General features: G+C 38.1%; 2 protein-coding genes across 2 annotated transcripts in view; both read left to right on the top strand.

Moving 5' to 3' along the window:
* Positions 1 to 7,620: 7,620 nt before the first annotated feature.
* On the top strand, positions 7,621 to 17,324 carry LOC107581600 (fascin-2-like). The gene is made up of 5 exons (XM_016267227.1): positions 7,621 to 8,750; positions 15,517 to 15,673; positions 15,915 to 16,036; positions 16,149 to 16,316; positions 17,111 to 17,324. Exons 1-5 carry the CDS (start codon positions 7,931 to 7,933, stop codon positions 17,314 to 17,316), a joined length of 1,473 nt encoding a protein of 490 aa, XP_016122713.1. The 5' UTR covers positions 7,621 to 7,930; the 3' UTR covers positions 17,317 to 17,324.
* Positions 17,325 to 19,867: 2,543 nt separating this feature from the next.
* LOC107581679 (baculoviral IAP repeat-containing protein 5.2-like) overlaps positions 19,868 to 21,709 on the top strand; it is a 4,814-nt gene continuing 2,972 nt past the window's right edge. Inside the window, exons 1-3 of the mRNA XM_016267297.1 lie at positions 19,868 to 20,102; positions 20,202 to 20,311; positions 20,490 to 20,607. Coding sequence (XP_016122783.1) covers positions 19,995 to 20,102; positions 20,202 to 20,311; positions 20,490 to 20,607 — 336 coding nt within the window. The 5' untranslated portion in view covers positions 19,868 to 19,994. The remainder of the gene's footprint in view (positions 20,103 to 20,201; positions 20,312 to 20,489; positions 20,608 to 21,709) is intronic.

Below are 21,709 nucleotides of genomic sequence, written 5' to 3'. Positions count from 1 at the left end.
ACGCACCACTGAACTCTGACCCTCTGACGGACTCTCCCACTCCCCCCTCCCTAATACACACACACACTGTCACTTTAATCAGTCTAAATAAGCTCTTTTGCACTACAAATCATTATATCTGCACTGTTGTCTACTTCACTGGTTTGCACTCTATCTGCCATGTGCCTTGTGCTGCTTTATATATATTGTTTTACATTTGACCTTATTTGTATATTTGTATAGTTGTATTTTATATTTAATCTGTATATCTGTATTTATGTTCTACTGTTAGTGTTATCTGTATGCACCAAGGGTCTGAGAGTAACGCAATTTCAATTATCTGTGTGTATGTGCTGTACATGTGGAAGAATTGACAATAAAGCAGACTTGACTTGACTTGACTTGAAAAACCAAGATGAGGAGGAACAAGCGATGAAGAAAAAAAGATATGGAGATAGATTAAACACTGTGCCACCCTCTGAAGCAGGTATCATAATTCAGAAAGGCAGCCATTCGGTGAGCACTATAGGACTACCTGCTGAGGATCCTGCAGTAATACAGCTGCTCCACATAATCATAATCTACACTACACCACTAAAACACAGGCAAAGAAAAGAATAAAATACATTGAGAATAGCAGAAAGAGTTTGTCAGACAAAATGGAACATCCTAAGAATTAGGTACATTTAACAAACACCAAAATTGTACCGATCTGGTGTAATGTAAATGCAAGAGGAAAAAATTTACAAGAGGAGAAAGATGTAGCTCTCTTCCTCTAAATCTCATAGCGAAGCTGTGAAACAGATGCTAGCAGAAGCATTAACAAAAGAGCGGAGCTTCTGACCGCGAGCCCCCACACTTGGCAAGTCCTGGAGGTAATAATGGTTAGCAACCTGAAAAATTTTCTTATCTGAAAAAAGCCCCAGACAGTAATAAATGAAATAATTGTACTAAACACATTAATCCATGTCGGTGGCCCCAGGGGGATGGTCTGTGAGTGTTAGAGGTAGTGAATGGCACTAACCTGCCAACAAAAAGAGTCTCTCTCTCTCGTTCTCTCTCCCTCTCCTCCTCGACCCTCTGCAAACAGTGTATTTTTTGCCCTGCCTTTCGGGAGGCAGGGGTCATTATTAATCTTGCTGGCTTGCTTAGCTTCAGGCATCACAGCAGGGCAGCATCTGGGAGTGCGTGTCCGAGTGTGTGTGTGTATGTGTGTGTGTGTGTGTGTGTGTGTGTGTGTGTGTGTGTGTGTGTGTTGAGAGTGTCTGAGCCAGGATATGGATAATGCATGGGCAAAGGCTGTGTATGTGTTTATGTGTGTGTGTGTGTGTGCACTAGTCTGACTCAGAGTGAGGCAGACCAAGCATCTTAAGTCATGTGTATCTCTTAATGGATGTGTTTAAATGTAAATTACACCAGTGTGCATGCATTCTCATTAGTGTTATTAGTGTCATGCATGTGAGTGAAAAATAATACAATTCAGGACATTTGACTATGATGAATAATAGAAACAATGCTTATTGCATGCATACTTGCTTAGGACAGTCAGGTAAACTGAGAAAGAGAAGGGATGTAGATTCAAATGAATGCATTTGAATGTGACAGAGATATAATCAAGTGTTCTAAAGCCTGGTACCCAGTGGATACTGATAAGAAAAGAACACGATCACATGGCAAGTTCAATTGATTTGTGTAAAAAAAAAAAATCTGTCACATTTTTTACCATAAGAACGGCATACTTACAGTGTCATGCACCATCGGAGCAAGTGCCATTGAGCTATTCTACGTATTATATATATGGCCTGAACTAGATGCATTTACACTTGGGCTCATTTGTGTGTCAGATTGATCAGTGATCAGACTGCTATCAGGCTCAAATGCATCTCATTGGGCATTTACACTGGTTGTCAAGACAGTGAAAAAAATGCATTAAGTAACCATGTGTAAATACCCCCTAAAAGGTATGCACTTTTCCGCTTCTGACCTGATCAAACTACTTAATATGTCCAACGTGTAATTGCAGGCGCACGTCTGTTTGATGCATTCCATAATGTCCAATCTAATTTGTATGTTGCCAATAAAATATAACCTGTACCTGGCCGAGAATGAACAGGATGCATGAGAGCAACACTGAGAGAGAGAATCTGACTTGCAGCACAAGCAGGATGAAATAAAACACCCCGGGCTTCACGTATGGTGTTTCCAGACAGGCAAAGGCGGAAAATATAGAGTTAAATATCATATCTAATAATCATGTTTTTAAAGGAAATCATATTAAGGTTGTTAAGAGGTGCGGCATCAAATGTCAGAGCCGTGTTAGTTTCACGCGCTCTCTGATAGATGCGAAGCGACGAGCCGAAGACGCTCGAGCTGACTCCCAACTCGCGCAGGGGTATTTCCGCAGACGGAGAACAAGAGAGGGAGAGAAGTGTGAAGCCAATCACGTGGCGGGGGAGGGCCTCCGCGAAGCCCTCTCAGCCAATGGCAGCTCCGCAACGGTAACGCGACCCACGTGGACCAGGAATCTTGTACTTATCAACGAACATGCATTGAATCCGCTCTAGCCAATCATTTGGGTCCGAAGTGTTAATCTCAATACGGATTGGCTGGCAGTTTCATACAGTTCTTTATTCAGCGTTGTTAACTCATTCCTGCCACACGTTTTTTGCCGTGACTGCCTTATGAAGCATTTCTCATCCAAGTCCCTTTTTGGGAAGTATTTTCTTGTCAGCAAAATAAATGGCCCGAAGTTTAGGTGCAAATTGTATATAAAACATCCATCTTCTTTTTAGAATCTGCATCCATTAGGCCATAAACCATTAGCTTGATTTCATTAGGATGAAATTTACATGGGCCCTGTTGATAGGGATGTGTCACTTAGCCCATGCACAAAATGAAATGTTCTTAAATAAACTGCCTGATTGAATAGACGGATGTGAAATCTAAAAATACCTCACTATTGAGGGGGAAGCATAGGTCTATTCTAGGTTGTAATAATAAGGCAACAGACAAAGACCAAATTGTTGAGGGCAATATTTAGCGCCAAGACTCCCTAGCGTTTTGACTATAAATTCAACAGAGTCGTGGGAAAATGACCATTGATTATAAAAGCGTCCGAAGCATCATGTAGTAGCCTGCCCTACACTGATGACTTTTAAAGGTGCATCCAGTAAGTTCACAATTATTTTTAGCTTCACAACCAAAATTAAACATTTAACTTCATCGAGTTCATAAGGACTTTATACTGACACCTATTGGCCTGGATGCATGAAGTTTGTTTACTAAATGTGGCCACTTCATGCTGTGTTTTGTTTTTTCTGTAGTATGTTGGTTTGTTCTGTTTTTTCTTGAGCACAGGATTAATTCTCTATATAAAGTCAACACAATATTATTAGTTGTAGTAGTAGGAATCTGGTCAGTTGCATGACACAATATGGTGGCGCCCACGAGGAAGCAACCTGCTCCATGCAGAATTTGTTTTTTTCTAGATAACTGACATGACTGAAGTCTTCTCATGTGGGCGTAAATCATTTTAATTGTATTTCTTTATATGTATATATTAGTGCACCTTTAATTGCTGTTAAGATGTAGCTATAAACCGCTTGACTCCTCTTTCGCACCTTTTTTTTGACTAGAAGGTCCTGTTTGCAGAGGGGGGCTATAAAACAAAGATTAAAAATAGTCAAGTGAGTATAATCCCATCATGCTCACAGTCACAGAGGCACCACGTCTGACAAACCGAGCATTAATCTCTTATTTTCTTAAGAAGGGACTCTGGTGAGCCCTTCAAGTCAACGTGCAAAGCAATAGTGACACCTAGAGGTCAGCTCGAGGCCTGCGTTTGATGGAAGGTGCTCTTTCCCGTTTACCCCTTATGAATTATGCAGCAGACATACAATTTAGCTTCTCCCGTGGTGGACGAGGAGGTCACACAAGCTGTAAGCTAAAGCTCTGGTGGCATCTTCAGCCATCAACCCTGTGCTGATCTGGTCTGGATTTCTCCATCTTTGTTCAGATGACTTATGCTAAAAGAAGAAATAGAATACATAAAATTTACATTTATTCATTTAGCATACATTTTATCCAAAGTGAATTATAAGAGAGAATAATAAAGCAGAAGAGCTTAATGCAAGGGAGAAAGCAATTACAAGCAGATACAATAAAAACTGAAATAAAAATACAGAGAAATTACATTACATTAACGTTTATTCATTTCAGAGAAGTTTTTTTTTATCAAAACATAAATAACAATAATACAAGCAGAAGCAATTAATTCAATGGAGGAAAAACAAGTATAAGTAATTCTAAAATACCTAATTTCAGTTGAGTACTAGTGTAGATTAAAAAAAACACACACACACACACACACAAACTACCCCAGCCACAATTTAACTGAAACATGGTATTGCTATTCTAATGACAGGATAAAACAAGGTTACAGAACCAAAGGACGCAGAATTCAGAGTTGAGCAGATGAGGGTGGGAAAAATTGAGCATGGGGTGTGGAAAGGGTGATTTGGAGGAGAGAAGAAGGGGAAGAGAAGATCACAGGTTGCGGGGAGTAAAGGATAAAAATGAAAGGGATGATGAAGAGGCCGGGTAGAGAGAGAGAGACAGAAGAAGAAGGGGCGCAAGAAAGAAGGGTGTTACGTATATTGGTGGTATTGGGGATGGCAGGGTTGCTCCCGACAGAGCAGGGGAATAGCACCATTGCAGTTAATAGGGTAGAAAAAGCTGGGGGGCTGTTAACTCTGCAATGTTCATTTTTAAACTCTAGCTTTTTTCTCCTTCCACCCCCTCCCCTCTTTTCTCTCTCTCTCTCTCTCTCTCTCCCTGACAATCGTGCTTCCTCCCCAGGCTGCGTAGTAATGATAGCTATTTGACTACCATCAGAGGAGCTGGGTAATGGTCTCTAAAGAACCATTTCAGACTCAACCTGGCAGCGCTGGCCTCCCAAAAACATCTGCTTGCCTATCAAGAGGTACCACCGCACCAGACACACTACACACACGTAAGCACACTCATGCGTGGACACACACAATACTGTGTTGCATAGAGTCATGCCTGACTTAGGTAATGGACCACGGGAATATACTTGTGAGCTGAATACCAACAAAAATAAAAGAGGTGGTAATAGTGTTGTTGTGGTTAGGTGAATGGGGACCGGGGGCCGAAATAATACTGTCAGACAAATTTTGTAGTAATGAAATGTAAAAATGACACTAAGGGGCCCAAACATGGACTTCAGGGTATTAGTAACCAGACAGTTTATGTGATGTATAATTTGTCTTTAATGTTATTTACTTGCTGATCATATTGTTTGGATGGTTCTCTATTGCAGTATGACTTCCCAACATGCAAACTGGACTGCATTTTTCACCCCTGTTGAATATATTGTGGTTAATCTTGAAAGATTATAGGCTTCCTAATGGACCCTAGGGACATTGCAGGAGAGAAAACCAGACATTTCTGGTTTGAAATGTGTGAGAGGAAAAAAATCTGATTACTGTAGAAAACCTTATAATGCTAAACTTTCCTCATGTCTCTGGTAAATTTCTGCTACTCTGCCTCCCTCTGGTGGCACACTCTAGTACGTTCCTTTCATTTAGATAGTTTTCTGTGGGTAGGTACTGTGAAACATGTGCTTTCCAAATTAGCCATATTGTCAACCATATTAGGCATATTGTCAACATTACATGTTCATATACCTGGAAATCTCCTATCTCTTCAGCCTTCATTCATGTTTTCATTCAGACATGTGGAAAAAGATATGGTCAGTGATGTGAACTTTATTTGCAGGCAGGAGAATGAACCTGGCTCACAGGTCGTGATAGTTTTTCTCTTTGAAAGTGCAAAGCTCCAAACTGTCAGTCAGGCTGTTAAGGGGATTGCTTGCTATTGACAAGCTCTCAGCCCATTGAAGAAAGCCTAAATGAAGGGAGATTTGATTATGGCGACAAGGTTAAAGAAGCTTCCCACCATTACTGATTTTTAATCATATAAAAACACTTGTTTTGTGTGTAATAATTCGGCCTTTATTCTCAACCTAATGGGATATTATTTTTGACTCTCAAAGGCATTATACAGTGATTTACAAGTACTCCACTGACAGCACATCAGTTGTACCGAGGTACTGTGTTCTGCTTGACTGGATTTTGCAGTTAAATCCTTAGCTGCTCACTGTAACATAATGAATGCATTTTTTTGTACTTTGTTTTTTTATATCAAAGCATTTGGCAACAACGTAAAAGTGTAAATATAAATGTAAGGGTCATAGTGCATGTATAAGGTTAACATCTCTGCTTAAACAAAGGATATATTTGTCAAAGCCAATAACGGTAAATTAACGTCTTATTGTTCCTGTGCTTAGAAGAGTTTAGAGTGAGTGTGTGTGTGGTTCAGGCTTACCCGTCCCATGCGCGGTCAGTCCCCGACAGATGGAAGGTTCTGTGTCCAAGACGTGCCAAATGAGAGGAAGGAGGGGTTTGGGGTTGCTGTGGATTAGATTGGTCTAATAAAGGAGTTGAATCATTGAAAGGCAGATTAGGGGCCTGTGGAGGAGGCTGTTTTTTGAACAAACATGCTTGGGATTTGAAATGGATCAACAATATGTGTAGCATTACGCAAACATGAGGCAACACGGCTAGTGAAATGATAAGCAAACAACTTATGTGACTGGAAATGAGCTAGAGAGATGTGTTCAGTCACAGTAAATTGGTCTTCAATGGCTACATGTCAGGCATCTTTGAATAAGCATCTGTTCGTTACCTCCAAGTACACTTACACACCCATGCACACATAGCCGTAATAAAGATGACCCACCAAGCTCGGAATCAGAGAAGTCATGTAACTTTATCTTGAGTGTACACTGGAAAGCCGATCCCCCTCTAAAGCCACTACCACTGGTGCTGGGGGAGGTCTCTGGTTACCCAGCTTTGTGTCAAAACGCCATCAGCAAAGAGTTAGAGACTGGGGAGGAGGACAAAGGCAGGAGCACTATAGAACGGGTGGATTACTGGGCCTCTATAAAGGGTCTCTAGTGTAAGAATACGTCCAATATAGCGAGACAGGAGAAAGGACGTAGAAAAAGAAAGATAACAGGAAAGGACAACAGGTGAAAGGGAGGTAGAAAAGGTGTTGAAGTAGACCTGAAAAGCTGCACTGTACTTCAAGTGGCGTTTGTTGTCATGGCACAAGCTGGCCTGGCATCTTAGTGGGCACCTTGCACACAGACATGCAGCTATTTTTTGAGGTCTCCGAGGAGAACAATTTGCCTGTTTAAGGGACATACAAGTTCTGAGGATGTGACTCAAGTAAAATGACTTAGAAGAGGACAAGGAGGAGACAAACTAATCAGATGTCAAACTGAAGGACTGAGACGAGTAAAGCATCGAGAAGAAGTAAAATAGTGTGACTCGGTCTTGAGCATCTCTTTAAGAAATCAGTAGTCGCACAATCCCAAAGGCAGCCAATGGAGAGGACAGAAAATCGCAGGTAAATTGAGAAGGAAAGGGAATGAGACAGAGGAAGCAAGTGAAAGAGGCACAGAGGAAAAGGAACCATTGGGATCAGGGTGACGTCAGTGGCTCTCTGGATTGAGGTGCTGAGTCTCTTGATTATAATCTGATCTGATTAGGAAACACAAGGGGAAATATCTCCAGAGCCTCTGCAAGCTCTCCGGGGAGCAAAACGCCGTTTTTTCCAAGCGGAGAGGCCAAGGAACAAGAACAAAACCTAAAGAGGAACTTAGGAGCAGCCAACTAAAGAAAGTTAAGACCTGTATCTGAAAAGAGTAAGTTACACTAAGGAGCCTATAGTGAAGTGGACTTCACTTTACTCTTCCCCAATAGGAAGCAAATTAATAAGGACAAGTAGGGGAGCTAACATTGCTGTTCAGCTTCTTCTCTGGACTTTCAACACTCTCTGGCTTCCATCTGGGTTTTAAGCCAGGATGCCCTCCAATGGCAGTAAAGCCCTCAAGCTACAATTCGGGCTTATCAATTACGAGAATCGCTATTTAACAGCAGAGGCATTTGGCTTCAAGGTGAACGCTTCAGCTCCAAGTCTAAAGAAGAAGCAGATTTGGACTCTGGAGCAGGATGAGCAGGACGGTCAGGTGATTTACCTGCGCAGTCACCTGGGGCGCTACCTGGCTTCCGACAAAGATGGCAAGGTAAGCTGTGAGGCTGAAACCAAAGAGAACGACTGCCGCTTTCTGATTGTGGCACAGTCAGACGGGCGCTGGGCCTTGCAGTCCGAGCCATATCTGCGCTTCTTCGGAGGTTCAGAGGACTACTTGTCTTGCTTTGCTCAGACCATTGGTGAGGCAGAACTATGGGCCATGCACCTGGCCCTGCACCCACAGGCAAATCTGCTCAGTGTGGCCCGCAAACGCTATGCCCACCTAGCATCTCCAGAGGGAGAGATTGCTGTGGACAGCAACATCCCTTGGGGTGTGGATGCTCTTTTAACTCTTGTGTACATGGATGGCAAATATTGTCTTAAGACCAGCGACAGCCGCTTTCTGAACAATGATGGGAAACTGTCTTCTGAAAATGGTCGTGGGACAGGCTACACTTTGGAACTGAAATCAGGCAAGTTGGCCTTCAAGGACTGTGAGGGGAAGTACTTGACCCCCATGGGGCCCACTGGAACTCTGCGCTCTGGACGCTGCTCCAAACCTGGCAAAGATGAGCTGTTTGATCTTGAGGAAAGCCATCCGCAAGTGGTGTTTCAGGCCTCCAACAATAGATTTGTTTCCATCAGACAAGGTAGTGTGCTAGTTGAATTTCTTTTGGCGTTCCCCTACAGGAGGACCACATGCTTCAGCGACTAGCCTCATTTTTGCTGTAGAATTGGGTGAATATCGTTTCCAAATCTGTATGATTAATTCTTTGTTTTTTCTGTACAATGAATTTCAGTAGGGTCTAATGTTGTTTTGGACAATACTGAGTTTCGTTGTATGGACAAAAACAGTTGAAACGTTCTTCAAAATATCATCTTTTACATTCCACAAGAAGGCAAGTCATACAGGTTTGGAATGTCATGAGAGTATAAATAGATTTTTTTGGATTAACTATCCCTTCAAAAATGATTCAAGGGAACTCTCAAAATAAGGTTTGTACCTATCCCTTAGCACACCTGTGGCGTCTTGTGTAACAGATGTGAGTCCTCATTACATCTATTAAGTAGGCTACCTCTGATACCTGTTGGATAACCAGATATAAAAATCTAGAGTATGGAGTTCAAGCATGTAAATATCAACTGTAATGGAAAGATTCAGTGAAAAATTAAATTTTCAGACTAAATAACATGCTAAACAATAGGATTTTAGTAGTCTGAGCATGATTTGCATTGTTGTTTACATCGGTTTCGGTCACCATTAGTGTTTTATATGCAAGCACACCAGTGCATGAAAATAACTTGCATGCAAAATCGCAGCTGCATTGCAAACTATGAGCACATAGTAAAATCTATGGAAACTAGCCTAGAGAGCAGGTGAACACTGAGTCACGCCCATGAGCGTGATCTCACAGAAATAATATACGGCAGCTGTCTTTTCAGCTGAGTAGGCCAATATTAATCTGCCAGACATGGCCGAATTTTATTCGCTGGCCATGTGCTCTGCTAACAAACACGCTGCATAATTGTAGTTTCCTGTCTTGACTGAGCAACTAAGTTCTATAATGTAAATCTTGCATGCTGTAACATTATCCATTATCTCCAGTGCAGAGCTCTTGGTAAGCATTTTGAGCCACCTGCAATAGATAAATTACTGGAGAAACTGAATGGCTTTGAATATCCACCATAGGAAGCTGGGTCAGTAACAGATCCTGTCCTCGCCAGTACACTCATCCATGTCTCTCTCTCTCTTGGTCTTATGCTCATTCTCACAGATGTACACATATTTGCGCATAATTTTTTACAGAGTGATACACTTTTAGTCAGTATTTTTATATAAAAGATAAGAAGAATATGCTCTGATATACTCACATGCACATGTGCACATGCATGCACACACTAGTGGTAAGGTGTGATAAATAATTGAGTGGACAGGGGCATTTCAATGATGGTGGAGTCTGCTTTCAGAAACACAAGCCTTCCGCTGCATTTCTTTATCTGGGGACCACGCAATGCACTGGGCTACAATGGGGACGCAAATCAGAGAGTCCTTTGGGAGCAGTTGGGTTTTGGCCCGACAGGCAAAAAAACCCAATACGGGGAAAAGAGACAATGAAAAGTGTGAAAGTATACAACAGAAAAGAGAACAAGACAGGCAGGAGGAAGAAAGATCGGGCACAAAATCACAATGAATAGAGATATAATGCATTATGGGTGTGGACAGGTGACTTTTTTGTCATTGTCACTATTAAAAGATCATAAATCAAAGATTTTAGTGGCAATTCCCTAAAGAGGACATGATGTTGTATTGTCAGTTTAGTTTACCCATGGGATAGAGCCATTTAACGCCATTCGAAAAGTTAGTTTGTGGTAGAAAAGCATGCACACCAGGAACCAACTGCGAGCACAAAGAATATTATTTAATTTTACCAGCTAAATAGGTTGCAAGGCAGCTATTATACAAATCCTCCAATAAATTGTGATGTCTTAAATGTAAGCAGCTGAAGCCATAGTCAAAAGCTCTGGATTGTTATCAAAATTAAGAGGTTCGATGTTTGAGTCACACATTATGACTCTTATTGTGTTCTACATGGTGTATTTCTCTTGCTTCAAATGGTTCGGTGTTGATTCAACATTAGGAAACATCAAGTATCAACATATTACCAAAGAAATCACGGCATTTCATTATGGGTGAAAAAAGACAGGGAAAATTACATAGGCCAGATGTAACATTTGTTCTTAATGAACGAGAAGCATCTCTCCCCATCTACTGCAAATTCATTCTGTGCAAAAAGCAATTAGGTAAAGTAATTTTGCTAATGGAAGAAGCAGTTCATTTCTTTTAGAGAGTCTCTACATGATGAAGGGAACCAGAGATGACTTCAGACAGGACTGCCAACCAGCTCTGCAGGTCTGACGTTTATTAAGCCCCAGGCCTCTCGCCCTGGGATGCAACACAAACTCACAGATGATCTTTTAATCAATAATGAGTTGTGACATTGCATGGTAGTTTTTCAGAAATACTGCTATTATTGGCTGACGCTTATTAGTTTGCTTTTGTCGTGGTGTACGTTTTCTGCAGCAGCTATGGCGCATGTTGTGTGGCACACAAACTTGAGTCGGAAAGATGGCATCCACTCAGACTGGTGGATCTGTTACCATGTTCTTCATCACCTCCACAGTGTTCCCTGGAGCATTCTAATCCGGCCCGGAAGGTGAAAAGGAGATGAGCACAAAGGAAGAGATATTGAGAAAGAAAGAAAGAAAGAAAGAAAGAAAGAAAGAAAGAAAGAAAGAAAGAAAGAAAGAAAGAAAGAAAGAAGCAAACAAAATGAGAGACAGTAGATTGTGGCATCACTTTACCATTAAAAATTTATCTCAGAGTGGCTGTCTTGGTACATTTGGAGATCACAGCTTTAGTTTTGGGCCAAATATTTCTAAGTAGACATTTTCACATAGAATGGGATCCAAACGTCTGGGACCACTAGTGGAAATGCTTATATTTTGCATAATTATAGTTGAATACAATTTTTCATGACAAATTGTAATATCAACTTGTAAAAATTAAAATAAGTTTCAGAATCCCTTTAGTTTTTAGTTTATGTGTTTAGTTTATCCCCTTTCTGCTTTGGGACAGCAGCACTTGAGCTGCATGCACACCAGATGTTTATTATTTCATTTTATTTTATTTTCAATGTAGCCCCAGACTTTTGAACCCCACTGTATACATGCATGTTAAACCAAAACCTATGCATTCTGTAGTCACCTTTTGTAGTGTTCTCCCATATACTTTTTGTGTTCTTCGATAGGTATTTGACCTGGTACGCATGCAGCGATCTACTTGCCCCAGTTTTGAGAAGGCCCTCTCTCTGTCTCTGTCTCTGGGTACTGTTACCATTCCACAGAAATGGGTTGGAAAATTGAGAGGGAGCATTTTGTGATGGGAGTGAGGTCATTCGCAGGAGTTCAGGATTGAGCTCAGTAATCACAGTGCCGTGGATGAGGAATGATCAACAAAGGAGATAGAGTGTCCTGCCCCAGCTGGCCTCTCTTCTTCTATCTTTGGTGCAAAACTAAAGCAGAGTCAGACGTGAAATTGGAAAATAAAGTGTAACGGGCCGCAGAAATGGAAACTGCTGCAGCAGAGTGATGTCTGATCTGAGAAAGAGAAACATGTGAAGCTGTTTCTTTTTCGTTATCCCTGATTTTGTCTTGATTAGAAGCTAGACTTTGTTTTTGGCGGCTTTGGCTGTAGTTGTACTCTGGTTCCAACAAAAACAATGCACTAACACTGTGTTGTCTTAATCCTGCATACCACATATTTCTATCACTTAAAGTCATTAGGAATCGGATTATAGAACTAAATTTCAAAGTAAGACCAGGTAGTGTCTATTGATAGCCAAGATGAATTGTAAAAATAGTCCATGCAGTGTGAGAGAAAATGACTGGTGGAGAGAGAAACACAAGCACACAGATAGCCTAAATCATAGCAAAAAAAAAATCATTCTATGGTGGAGTGACCGATGGTGGCAGATTCTGCTGATAGGCCTGGTTTCTTTCCCAGCATGTCTCAGGCACCCTGCAGAGTCCCGTCGAAACAATAGTATTACTTCAGCCTCCCGACTGGTTTTCCTTGGAGCTGGAGGATTGTACATACGCTACTCCAAAAAGCTGCTTACTGGGCCCTACAGTGCAGCTTTGTGCCTCTTTGCATACTGAGAATTAGGAGAGGTTACAGCATTAGAAGGGGAGGGGCAGCCGGGCAGGAAGGATGACAGTGTGGAGGGAGAAGTGGGTAAGGTGCAGGATCTGGCCTGTTAAAGGCTTAAGAAAATGATCAAGGGATATTTTCAGATACATCCCAGCCTTAGCCACGACAATCTGTTTGATGCATCTTGAACGATGCTGCTGGTTTTGCTTGATCATGAAGTTGAATCATTTATTTGCCCTACCAGACAAAAGTTTGGACACACTGTTTTGTTTCTTCTTATTTTCAAAAGCTTTTGAAGATCTCATAAAGTTGGTTACATCTCTGAAGAAGCTCAAATAAACAATACAATTTATGTATTTATTTATCTATCATTTATAATACTTATTATTTTTTTAAATGTTTTATCATTTTAAATGACTTGCACTACCAACATTTTAAAATAATTATGGGTTTGTAATGTTTTTTATTTTAAAGAAATCTCTAATGCTCACCAAGGCTGCATTTATTTGATCAAAAAAAATACATTCAAAAAGTAATATTTTGAAATTAAACCAAATAATTAAATTGTACCACATTAAACCAATAAATTATATTGGTTCCTAATATTGTTGAAAACAGTTTTTGCTGCTTAATAATTTTGTGGAAACCATGCCACATTTTTCAGGATTCTTTGATAAATACAAAGTTCAAAATAACAGCATTTATTTAAAATAGAATTCTTTTGTAACATTTTTTGATCAATTTAATGTGGCCTTGATGAAAAAGTATTAATTTCTTCTGTTTTTAAACTCTTACTTACCTCAAACTTTGAATGGTAGTGTATCACAGTTTCCACCAAAATATTAAGCAAAAGCTGTTTTAAAATTAATAATAAGTAGAAGATGTTTCTTGAGCACCAAATCAGCATATTTAAATGATTTCTGAAGGATCATGGAGTAATGATGCTGAAAATGTTAGCTTTGCCATAAATAAATTACATTTTAAAGTAGAGTCAAATTGAAAACAGTTGTTTTAAATTAGAATAGCATTATTTTTACTGTATTTGTATTTTTTATTTTTTGACTCAAAAACATTATAAAATCTTAATTATTCCAAACATTTGAATCGTAATGTACATACATGTATGTTTAATTTTAAATAATAATTTTAATAAATAGCAAATAACGTTTAAAACTATTAAACAGTCTCTTAGCCTAAACAAAAAATTGTATTGACTGACCCTACTTTTGCCACTTACAAATAAACAAGCACTCTCATGTTTTTAAGATGTTTCTTGAACACAGCTATGCCTTATATTCTGGACTAATGAATGCCATGACAAAGTCCCAGGACTGATTGGCATAAAAACCCAGTGGGGTGCAGCGAGGCCTCTGACCCTGCCAAGGTCATGGTTTCTATGACAAGTTTTTATCAGTGCAATGCGAAAGATACATTCACAAGTGGTTTTGCCCTACTGCACTGAATGGTAATGCAGATGCATAGTCAGAAATGCTGTTTGCCAATAAGAATGCATGAATATAATTTTGGTACATAGACTAAAATACACAAGGTTTTTTAATAGAAACACACAAAGTCTACTGTTTTTACAACCCAATAGCTTAATCAAGATTAATGGCTTGGATATTAAAAAAAAAATGTTTCAGACCACAGCCAGTGGTCTTATTGTGTAAATGTTACAAATAATACAGTGATTTGGAATGAATCTGTCATCGTGACTGAATGAGTAAACCTCCTCATTTCAAAACATCAGTGATCTTGCATTGAAATAAAGGATGCTTATAGACAGCAGAGCGACATGTTTGGGCTCCATTAACTATAGATGTGAGTCTTAAATAAACATGGTCCGCTGTAGACGTTGCACCAGAACAGGGCTCAGAGTCAGGTTGATGCCTGTCGTGCGTGGCAGTGAAGTTAATCATGCTGGTGCTTTGTCTCCTTTCAGGATTCCAAACTAGGGGAAAGTTCAGGACAAACACACGCTATCTTGTTTAAGCGGATACATTTTAGCGGATTGTTTAACAGATGCAACATACAAGGCTGGGTTTGCTGTTGTTCTGAACTGTCTATTCATCAAAGAGTCCTCTTTTTATTTTTTATTAGAATGCAGCATATTAGAATGATTTCTAAAGGATCGTGTGACACTGAAGACTGGTGTAATGGCTGCTGAAAATTCAGCTTTGCCATCACAGCAATAAAGTAAATTTTACAATATGTTGAAATTGATTAAAAGTAATTTTAAATGAAAATGATATTTCACAATATTACTGTTTTTACTGTATTTTTGATCAAACAAATGTAGCATCAGTGAGCATAAAAGACTTCTTATAAAATCATTAGAAAAAATTACCGCCACCAAACTTCTGAACAGTAGTATGAAGGGAACTACTGAATTACTTCATGTAATATATATAATTTTAAGTTACAGGGCTTTTTCAGGTGTTGTCATACAGCCTTCAAGAACTTATAGTTAAACTGAATCTGACTTAAGATATTTATATATTTTATTGAAAATGTACTGACTTCTAAAATGTCAAATAGGATTGCTAATAATATGTGTTTGAGGCACAATTTCAAAGCTTCATTCTGAACATTATTTGAATAAATAAGCAAAAATTCACTGCTCCCCCATATACGCATGTTTTAAATTAAAAGCATCGAATAACAATTGTCTTATGTCTTTTTTATTTCTCTATGTTTTTCAACAGGAGTGAGTGTCTCAGCCAATCAGGACGATGAGACAGACATGGAGACATTTCAAATGGAAATTGATAAAGACACAAGAAAGTGCAAATTCAGAACTAACGAAGGGAATTACTGGACGCTTGTCACTCATGGAGGCATCCAGTCAACAGCCACGGAAATGTAAGATTTAACTTTACTTTTCAAACTTTCTGTTATGAAAAATCATTCTTTTCCACTTATATGAAATATGGCATGAGGGCAAGCAACAGTCCTATTATGTAACAATCAATAAATGCAACCATAACATCCATAACACAGTGGTAAAATAACAGAAATTGTAAATCCATTTAATTTACTCCTGTTCTCAGTAGGTGTATATGTTTTATTAACACTTATACATACAATCTCCCACTGTGTGCAGCGGTGCCAACACCATGTTTGACATAGTGTGGCTCAGTCGACGGGTGGCACTGCGAGCCAGCAATGGAAAATACGTATGCACTAAGAAAAATGGCCAGCTTGCTGCAGTCAGTGACTCTGTGGGTGAGTTCATACTTGATACTACCCACAAACCAAATCAAAACATCTAAATCAAATCCAATTTTATTTGAAAAAAGTATAATGATACAATATGTCACCCTGTTTTTTCCTCCAGGTGAGAACGAGCAGTTGATTCTGAAGCTGATCAATAGGCCCATTCTGATCCTGAGGGGAGAGAATGGTTATGTTTGCCACCACAAGAACTCTAATACACTGGACGCCAATCGTTCAGTCTATGATATATTTACACTGCAGTTCAATGACGGTGCATACCACATCAAAGGTGAGTTTTAATCCAGCCACATTGTCTATCATTTTAATCTGTACGTTCCGTAATAACTCCTAAAACAGATTCCTGGAAAGCAATTAACAGCTTTTAATTCCTGGAAATTTATTTAAGGTCAAAAATAGCTTCTGGCAATGAGTTCTGTTAAATTGTACGCAGTTGTCAGAAATGTCAAAAATAAAATAAATATATTTTGCCTTTTTTTTATTATTCGTACATATTTTATTTAACATTATTATATATACCAAATGTTAGATGATAAAAAGAGAGCTTTTTTAGGTATTGTAACAGTTATACAGCCTTCGCGAATTTCTAGAATTTGACTTGATTAAATGTCATTTTATAATGATAAAACTAGAATACAACATTATGAAATACAGCAAATTTTAGATGATGAAAAAATAGGAATATAGATATTAAAATAGGATTTTTCAGGCGATGTCACAGTTATACAACGATTGTGAGCTTGTAGTTAAATTGAACCTGACTTGATTAAGTCATTATTAAATGTAATCAGTGTCAGAAATGTCAAAATATTTTTTATTAATTAACCAGGTGGAACTGATTTTCAAGGGAACTGATTTACCTACATACGGCATTTTCTTATAACAATAAAAGTATAATACAAAATTATGAAATATACCAAATGTTACGAAATAGTGAAATTCAAAATTCAGCATTTTAAATATGCAACAAACATTTAAATATAATTTTTAGCACTTTTTTGTCAGAAATTAACCAGGACTCAAGTCATTTATGTTAAGAAGCTGACCAGCATTTTTTTCCTACAGGTGCTGGTGGAAAATTTTGGTATGTGTCCAACAGCGGCTTGGTGTGCACTGATGGAGACACACCTGAAGATTTCTGCTTTGAGTTCTTAGAGCATGGTCGGGTAGCTATAAGGGGCAAAAACGGCAAATATCTGCGTGGAGACCAAGGAGGCAATTTGAAAGCAGATGGAGAGATTGCAGACAACTCTTCCCTCTGGGAATACTGACACCATGTGGACATTTAAGGAACCACATTCACCTGTGTTAAACTCTTCGATTTACAAATATGAGAAAAATAAATTGGTACAATTAAGGTTTCATATTTCAACATCTGTTTTCCCATCAGTCAGCATTTGATGTAGAGTCAGTATTCAGAATTGCGTATGTATTATTAACCATTTCTGGTTTATAGTCAAAATGAGGCTGTATAAAAAGAATTCAAGCCTGAGAAGAACCTTATCATATAAGCTCACTTTTGCACACTGTTAGGAAAAATGTGTGAAGATATGATCTTACATAAAACTTGCAAAGCATGCTATTACTGTGGCAAATCACTTCTAACATCTCTGTTCGTTTTCAAATTATAAACGCACATTATACGACACATTATAATTCATTACTGCTGTTTGGTTTTTTTTACTTTAATGACCCATTATTGTCTTGTCTTTCGTGCTATTATTTATTATCATGTCAATGTTTGTCAGTTCCAGTGAAGCTTGTTTTATTCTCTGGGGTTACAGACTGCTGTGTTTGTAGTATATGGACATACATGGCATTTAAATATATTTAGGCCTGGCAAATGAACTCTGCTTGTTGTTTCTTTACGTTACTAGTAACTGACAGGGAAGCCAAGCAACCAAGAAATGAAAGGTACCACCAGGATTCAATTCATTTGATTCCCTATGTGATTTATTTGCTTTCTCTTTCTTAAGACCATCTGGAAAGGTTTTAGAATTATTACCAAAAAATCCTGTCTCTTAATTCTGGAGGAATTAATCTAATTTACTGTAACCTGGGTTTAGTTAAAACAAATGGATTGTTCTGCTCTGAATTTAACTGACTGTTGCTGTGTGCTTTACACAGTCCGTATTACTACCGACCGAGATGACCCAGCATTGTTTGTATCATAATTATATACTTGTACGCTATTGCTAAACAGTTTCAGAACAGAAGCCTGTTGAAATTGTCCTTGGTAACCAGTTTCCATTGAAATACTGTAACTGACATGTCCTTCATATAGGATTCCCACTTACAAAGTTTGCAACAGTGCACTCTATGTGTCTATATACTATGAATAAAACAGTTTTTGTAAAGATACAACCTAATCCTTCAAAAATCCCATTAAGTATTGTGAACAGTTATCAAAAAAACATGAAAAGGTCTCATGTGCCTTACAAACTCGTAACACTTATGAGCTAGACACAAAAACATATTGGCCAATTCACCAAAGAGCTTTAATAAACCACAGTACAATCTCTGCAGAAAAGAGATAGAGAAAAAATTACGTGTTCCATGAAATGAAAGTTGCTTTATTATTAATCTTATTATATTATTAATAAGATCGTAAAGTTACATATCCTCCTGAGACCCAGCTATGGAGTTTTTGCCTCTGTGGACATTATATTTTAGTGACTTTCTCTGAGACCTCACATGTCACAGTTTCAAGTCTGGATGTCCTGTACAGAGCACATTCAGGGCTTTCCAGAGATACCAAATGATTGGATGTTTCACCGTGGCCACTCCCTCTCCTTGGTTTTTAAAAATGGCTGACATTAATTTAGTGATCAAATTGTACACCCTTATGGAAATATGATAATATTTTGTAATTAAAATTTAAATCTGATTAATTTTCAAATTGTTTGTCATAAATCAACATCTCAGGAAAATGTTATGGGGTTTCAAATCAAAATATGACTTCCTGTTATGAAACAGGACATCATTTCATACATGTCCACTGTAGAGGACACCAGGACTGAAATCATGTTTATTATACATTTTGGGAGACAAAAGAATTTAATAGGAAAACAAATTATTTAGCATTCGTCTTATGAAATATTAGATATTATTATGAAAATCTGGCCAATTACTACTCCCATTATTACACTTCTTTTTTCAACATGCTGTCCCAACAGCACTTTAATATGCAAATTAGATGCAGTGTATAGATAACATTGTGCTTAATGGGAAAACCAGTTTATGGAATTTTTACACACATATTGCATAAAGCAAAATGGTATATCAAATCATTTTGTTATATATTTTATAACATAGTTGAGAACCATCCTTAAACAAAATTAGGTATAAAAAAAATCCTGAAACCTAAAAATTGATTGGTGATTTTAAAAAAAATTCCCATTGCTTTTGCCTTTTTATGTCTATTGTCCTGGTGCCCTCTACAGAGGACATAGCATAACATATGAATAAATTATAATTAAAAAAATATATTGTTTTACCATTTTTTTTCTTATGCTCTAAACAATGTAATGACATGAAAAAATACTAAATTCACAAAGCTTTTTATCTTTTGCCTTTTCATGTCTATTGTCCTGGTGCCCTCTACAGAGGACATAGCATAACATATGAATAAATTATAATTTAAAAAAAAATATTATTTTACCATTTTTTTTTCTTATGCTCTAAACAATGTAATGACATGAAAAAATGCTAAATTCACAAAGCTTTTTATTTCTGGTTCTCAGGAGGATATAATAATGCTAATGTATACACGTAGTTCCGTAGGATATTCTCGATCTGCGCATGCGTGGAAGTTACATCCTGTAGCCAATCATAACTCGCGCTCTAAATTTTAAACTTTAACCGGAAGAAAAGACAACAACAAGCAAGCCTCGCGAGTATCTCGGTCTTCTTTCTTATTGTTTTAATATTACTCTCCATATTCAAGAAAATGGATCGTAGTAGTGACGACCAGACTAAAATGTACTTTTATGAGAACAGACTTCAAACATTCGTTGGTTGGCCGTTTGAAGAGGCCTGCATTTGCACTCCAGAAAACGTGAGTAATCCCTTCGATCCGTCAACACAGAAAAGTTGTTTTGTAGGTGCTGAAGTTGAGTTTTTTTTCCTCTTTATACTGCTTTTTTTGGTTCTGTAGATGGCCAAAGCTGGATTTATTCACACCCCGTCGGACAATAGTCCAGATATAGCGCAGTGTTTCTTCTGTCTGAAAGAGCTGGAAGGATGGGAACCTGAGGATGACCCTGAGTGAGTACATGTCTGTTCAACTTTCCACTGTTGCGTTCTAGAGCTGAGAGAGGCTTTGTCTCTGTAATGCAATAAGACGCGGATTGCAAGTCAGGGTTATTTGATTTATGAAATGTCATAAGTCCTCTGGTTATTGTGCATTTTGTTCTGATGTGCTGTGGTGTTCTTGTATTATCAGGAAAGAGCATAAAACACATTCTCCTACCTGTGATTTTATCTTGCTGAAGAAGACTGTGGACAGTCTGACTGTGGAGGAGTTTCTGAAACTTCAGAAAGAGAGACAGAAGTTTATCATTGTAAGTATGAGCTTACTGACACAAAATGTCAAGCCACATTTATGTATATAGAACTTTATACAATACAAACTGTTTCAATGCAGCTTCACGTTCATAAACATTAAAAGTCCGTCTTGTAGAATTCATCAATTATAAAACAAATTCAGCTCTAAAGCAGCTCCTCGGAAGATAATTGTCATTCTTCAGCTCAGATTCATTTAGAGTTTTATAGAAAATTAAAACCATAAAATGACTTTTGTTGCTTGAAATAATCATAATAAACTTCATATAATAGTGCCTCAATGATACTAAAATAGCCCGTTTCAATTTTGCAAAGTTCATCAATCGAAACAAGTTAATTTTAGCTATAAGCAGCTCTGCAGAAGGCAATAGGGTCATTTATTTAGTTCAATGTTCATTCAATTCAGTGTTGCAAAGTGTAATTATCCAGCTTAATTCAGTTCAAATTTTGTTCTCATCTGGTAGTATCAATGCTGTTAAATCAATAATATTACTGAATATTAATTATCTTAAACCTCTACTCAGCAAGCCAAAAGTGACAGTGGCAAGGAATCAAAAGTCCATCAGGTGACGGTATTGGACGAGATTTAAAAATATATATACTTTGGCACAAATCATAATCAGGGTTATTTTGATTAATATCGTAATCACAATTATTTAACACTATTATGAGATGGCTACTTTTCTTTTACTTTTCTGTAAATAAGGTTGCAATGACGTCTGCATATTAGATACCAGTGAAATTTCACAATTCAGAATACTAGGCTAACTCCTATACATGTTAAAATAAATCATGTAAAAGTATTAACTTAACAGCCTACTTTAAAAGGTGACTTTACATGTCCGTGTTCTGTTCCGTCTCTGAGTGTGTGTGCACAGAAAGCCTCCTGAGGAACAGCACAAGTTCTCTTTCGCACTTTTAAAAACACAAATAAATGTAATCAACTTTTGCATTTTGCGAAAGTCACTTTACATGATTTTACTGATCTGCGCATGAAGTTTGGGCTTTTATGGAGGAATGAAAGCACACCGCTGGAAAGGGGGCGGAATAGGGCACGATAATAGTTTTATCTCGATTATTGTATTTTCATAATCATTGGAG

The sequence above is a fragment of the Sinocyclocheilus grahami genome, unplaced genomic scaffold (assembly GCF_001515645.1).
Source record: "Sinocyclocheilus grahami isolate Dianchi unplaced genomic scaffold, SAMN03320097.WGS_v1.1 scaffold36.1, whole genome shotgun sequence".
Lineage (NCBI taxonomy): Eukaryota > Metazoa > Chordata > Actinopteri > Cypriniformes > Cyprinidae > Sinocyclocheilus > Sinocyclocheilus grahami.
This window is presented reverse-complemented; position numbering and strand designations above follow the sequence as displayed.

What these genes read in the sequence shown, in the direction of transcription:
- LOC107581600 (XM_016267227.1), top strand. Translation starts at nt 7,931, where the DNA reads ATGCCCTCCAATGGCAGTAAAGCCCTCAAGCTACAATTCGGGCTTATC. An exon ending in CAGTCAACAGCCACGGAAAT is followed by an intron (nt 15,674 to 15,914) that starts GTAAGATTTAAC and finishes CACTGTGTGCAG; the next exon opens with CGGTGCCAACACCATGTTTG. An exon ending in CGGTGCATACCACATCAAAG is followed by an intron (nt 16,317 to 17,110) that starts GTGAGTTTTAAT and finishes TTTTTCCTACAG; the next exon opens with GTGCTGGTGGAAAATTTTGG.